General features: G+C 57.8%; 1 protein-coding gene across 1 annotated transcript in view; it reads right to left on the bottom strand.

The window, feature by feature from the left end:
* Positions 1–140: 140 nt before the first annotated feature.
* LOC103803756 (chloride channel protein ClC-Kb-like) overlaps positions 141–2,604 on the bottom strand; it is a gene marked incomplete at its 3' end in the record, with an annotated part of 2,912 nt that continues 448 nt past the window's right edge. The window contains 12 exon segments of the mRNA XM_009076328.1: positions 141–210; positions 297–473; positions 579–663; positions 1,140–1,241; positions 1,322–1,406; positions 1,506–1,631; positions 1,702–1,780; positions 1,879–1,956; positions 2,052–2,191; positions 2,288–2,366; positions 2,368–2,423; positions 2,532–2,603. Of these exon segments, the coding sequence (XP_009074576.1) occupies positions 141–210; positions 297–473; positions 579–663; positions 1,140–1,241; positions 1,322–1,406; positions 1,506–1,631; positions 1,702–1,780; positions 1,879–1,956; positions 2,052–2,191; positions 2,288–2,366; positions 2,368–2,423; positions 2,532–2,603 (1,149 nt within the window).

Genomic DNA, 2,604 nt, shown 5'->3' with positions numbered 1-2,604 from the left:
GCACCCCCGCCTCCAGGGCTTGATACGCCCCCTGTCCCCTCCCAGACTGGATGTATCCCTCCCAGGGCTTGATACGCTCCCCCCACAGCAAAGGCTGGATGTCCCCCCCATACTCCCCTCTGGTCCAGCCCCTCACTCACCGTAGATGAAGATGGGCATGAAGTATCCGGCTGGCAAGGGCAGGGAGGCGGCCAGAATCAGCATCCAGAACTGACGCAGAGAAAGCAGCGTCACCGTTCCCATGGGGACCCCATGTCGGGGGGCACCCCCAGAGATTGGGGGGGGGGCATGGCTACCTTCATCAGCAGAAAGAAGGCCAAGGTGCCGAAGATGGTGGCAGAGGGGTGATCCCACTCCCGCCAGAGTCCTCCAGAGTCCACGCTGAGGGGGTCAGCCACCTGGGAGTGGTTGGAGACCTGCATGCTCCACGTGCGGTTGTCGAAGAGGGAGGTGAGATACTGCTTCATGGTGAGCTGGGAGGACAGACAGACAGACAGACAGACAGACAGACAGATGGACACCCTGAGTACCTGGGACATACTGGGGTACTTGGGGAGCCCCCCATGCCTCCCACTCACCCTGGAGGCCATCAGCTGCCCCAGCCCAGGCGGGAAGGTGATGGAGGCGAGGAGCAGCACCACCAGCACTGTGTACACAGGCTTGCTGAAACGGGGAGAGGTGGGATTGGGGGCACAGGGACAGACAGATGGATGAAGGGGACCCAGGGATGGCCGCTAGGGATATGTGGACACCTAGAATGGATGGGGTGGATGGGCAGCGTGCATGGAGGGGACAAGGGACACTCAGTGTGGTTGAGCAGGGTGCATGGGGAGTACATAGGGACACTCAAGATGCACAGGGTGGATGCACGGACACACACACAGTGCATGAGGTGAACATGTGGAGTGCATGGTGTTGATGTATGGGGTGCATAGGGGGTAGACACACAGACACCCAGGGTGTATGGGGTGGATGCAGGACATGCAGGGTGCATGATGGGGACACACAGACACCAGGGCAGATGCACAGAGTGCATGAGGTGGGGGGACACAGAGTGCATGGAAGGAACACATGGACACACAGGCTGCACAGCACAGAGAGGGTGCAGACAGACGGACAGATGGATGCCTGGTACAGACTCGGTGGCCAGCAGCTTGGCTGTCAGCTGGTTCTTCTTGACAGCCACCATCATCCAGCGCTGGCAGAAGAGGTAGGCACAGGCCACGACCCCACAGATGGCCCTGTTAGGAGAGGGCAGGCAGGGCTACAGGCAGGGGACAGGCACGGGGACAGACAGTACCCAAAACTGGACCCTCCATACCCCAAAATCACAAAAAAGAAGGTCTCCAGCAGGTCAAAGGGAAAATCAATCTTGAGGTCACTCTTAAAAACAGCAGCAATGGTTTCTGTGAGAAGGGAGAAGAATGAGTGCATGGGTTTGGGGGTGGCCACCCCAAAAATGCTACGGGGGAAGTAAAGGAGAAGGGGTGCACACCCTGCCTTACCTTGCTCGTTGTTGAAGACAGCAAGGAGGCGAAACATGAAGGCACCACAGGTGGCAGCAAAAAAGCCACGCCAGTAATCCCGCACAGCAAAGTGGGAGGACATCACCTCAATGCTGAAAAGCACCCCTGGAAAAATGGGATGGGGGGTTAGGGAGAGATTTAGAGTCCCCAGGGTGGGATTGGGGGGTATTCTCACCACTGATGGGTGCCCCAAAGACTGTGGCCACCCCGACGGCTTGTGCTGCCACCAACATTTCATGCTGCTTGAACTTGTTCTGTGGATTGGGGGGAGGGGGCTGTTAGGCATAACCCAAATTTTTTTGGGGGATAAAATAAAATCCCTTCATTAATTTTTGAAGGAGGGCACCCCCACCTCGTACTCCCTTGTGACTGAGGTCCTCATCTTCCCCAAATATGCCGCAGCCATGGCAGAGAGGTGGACATAGGGACCCTGAGTGCCAGGGCAGGGACATAGCACTGAGCTGCCCCACCTCGGCACCAACCAAAACCTCTGGCAACTTGGGGGGTCAGAGAGAGATGCCTCACCACTTTCCCAAGGAAAAGGGTGCTACCACACACCAGGGTGCAGGTCAGCCCCACCACCTTGGCTCCGAAGTTCTGGATGGCCAAGTAGTCCTCTAGCACCACACCCATCAGGATGGTCTTCAACTCTGGGATGCCAGAGCCTGGAGCAGGGGGGCAGGATCCAGATTTTGGGGGTCCTTCTCATTACTGAGGGGGATTTTGGGGGAGCTGGGGAAGTTGGGGTCCAGCTGGCTCACCTCCCGAGTGCGGTGTGATGCTTTGGGAGAAGCCAGTGGAGAAGGCTGCCAGCGCCGTGGGGTACATGGTCCATGGTCCACGAGAGGTACTTGAGCACTCCGAAGTCCCCAACCTCTTGGTAAAGCCAGCAGTGGGCTGGAGAAGTGTCAGGAGTGGAGATGCACCCCCATCCCAAAAGATCCCCCCATCCTTGGTGAACCCCCAAACACCAGGTGAAGCACCTCATGGGAGCCTGTCATATACCTGCATAGAGCCTGGAGACGACGAGGTCCATCATGAAGCTAATGGTGGCCATGAGGACCCCCATGATGAAGAG

This window comes from Acanthisitta chloris, unplaced genomic scaffold, assembly GCF_000695815.1.
Source record: "Acanthisitta chloris isolate BGI_N310 unplaced genomic scaffold, ASM69581v1 scaffold29496, whole genome shotgun sequence".
Classification (NCBI taxonomy): domain Eukaryota; kingdom Metazoa; phylum Chordata; class Aves; order Passeriformes; family Acanthisittidae; genus Acanthisitta; species Acanthisitta chloris.
This window is presented reverse-complemented; position numbering and strand designations above follow the sequence as displayed.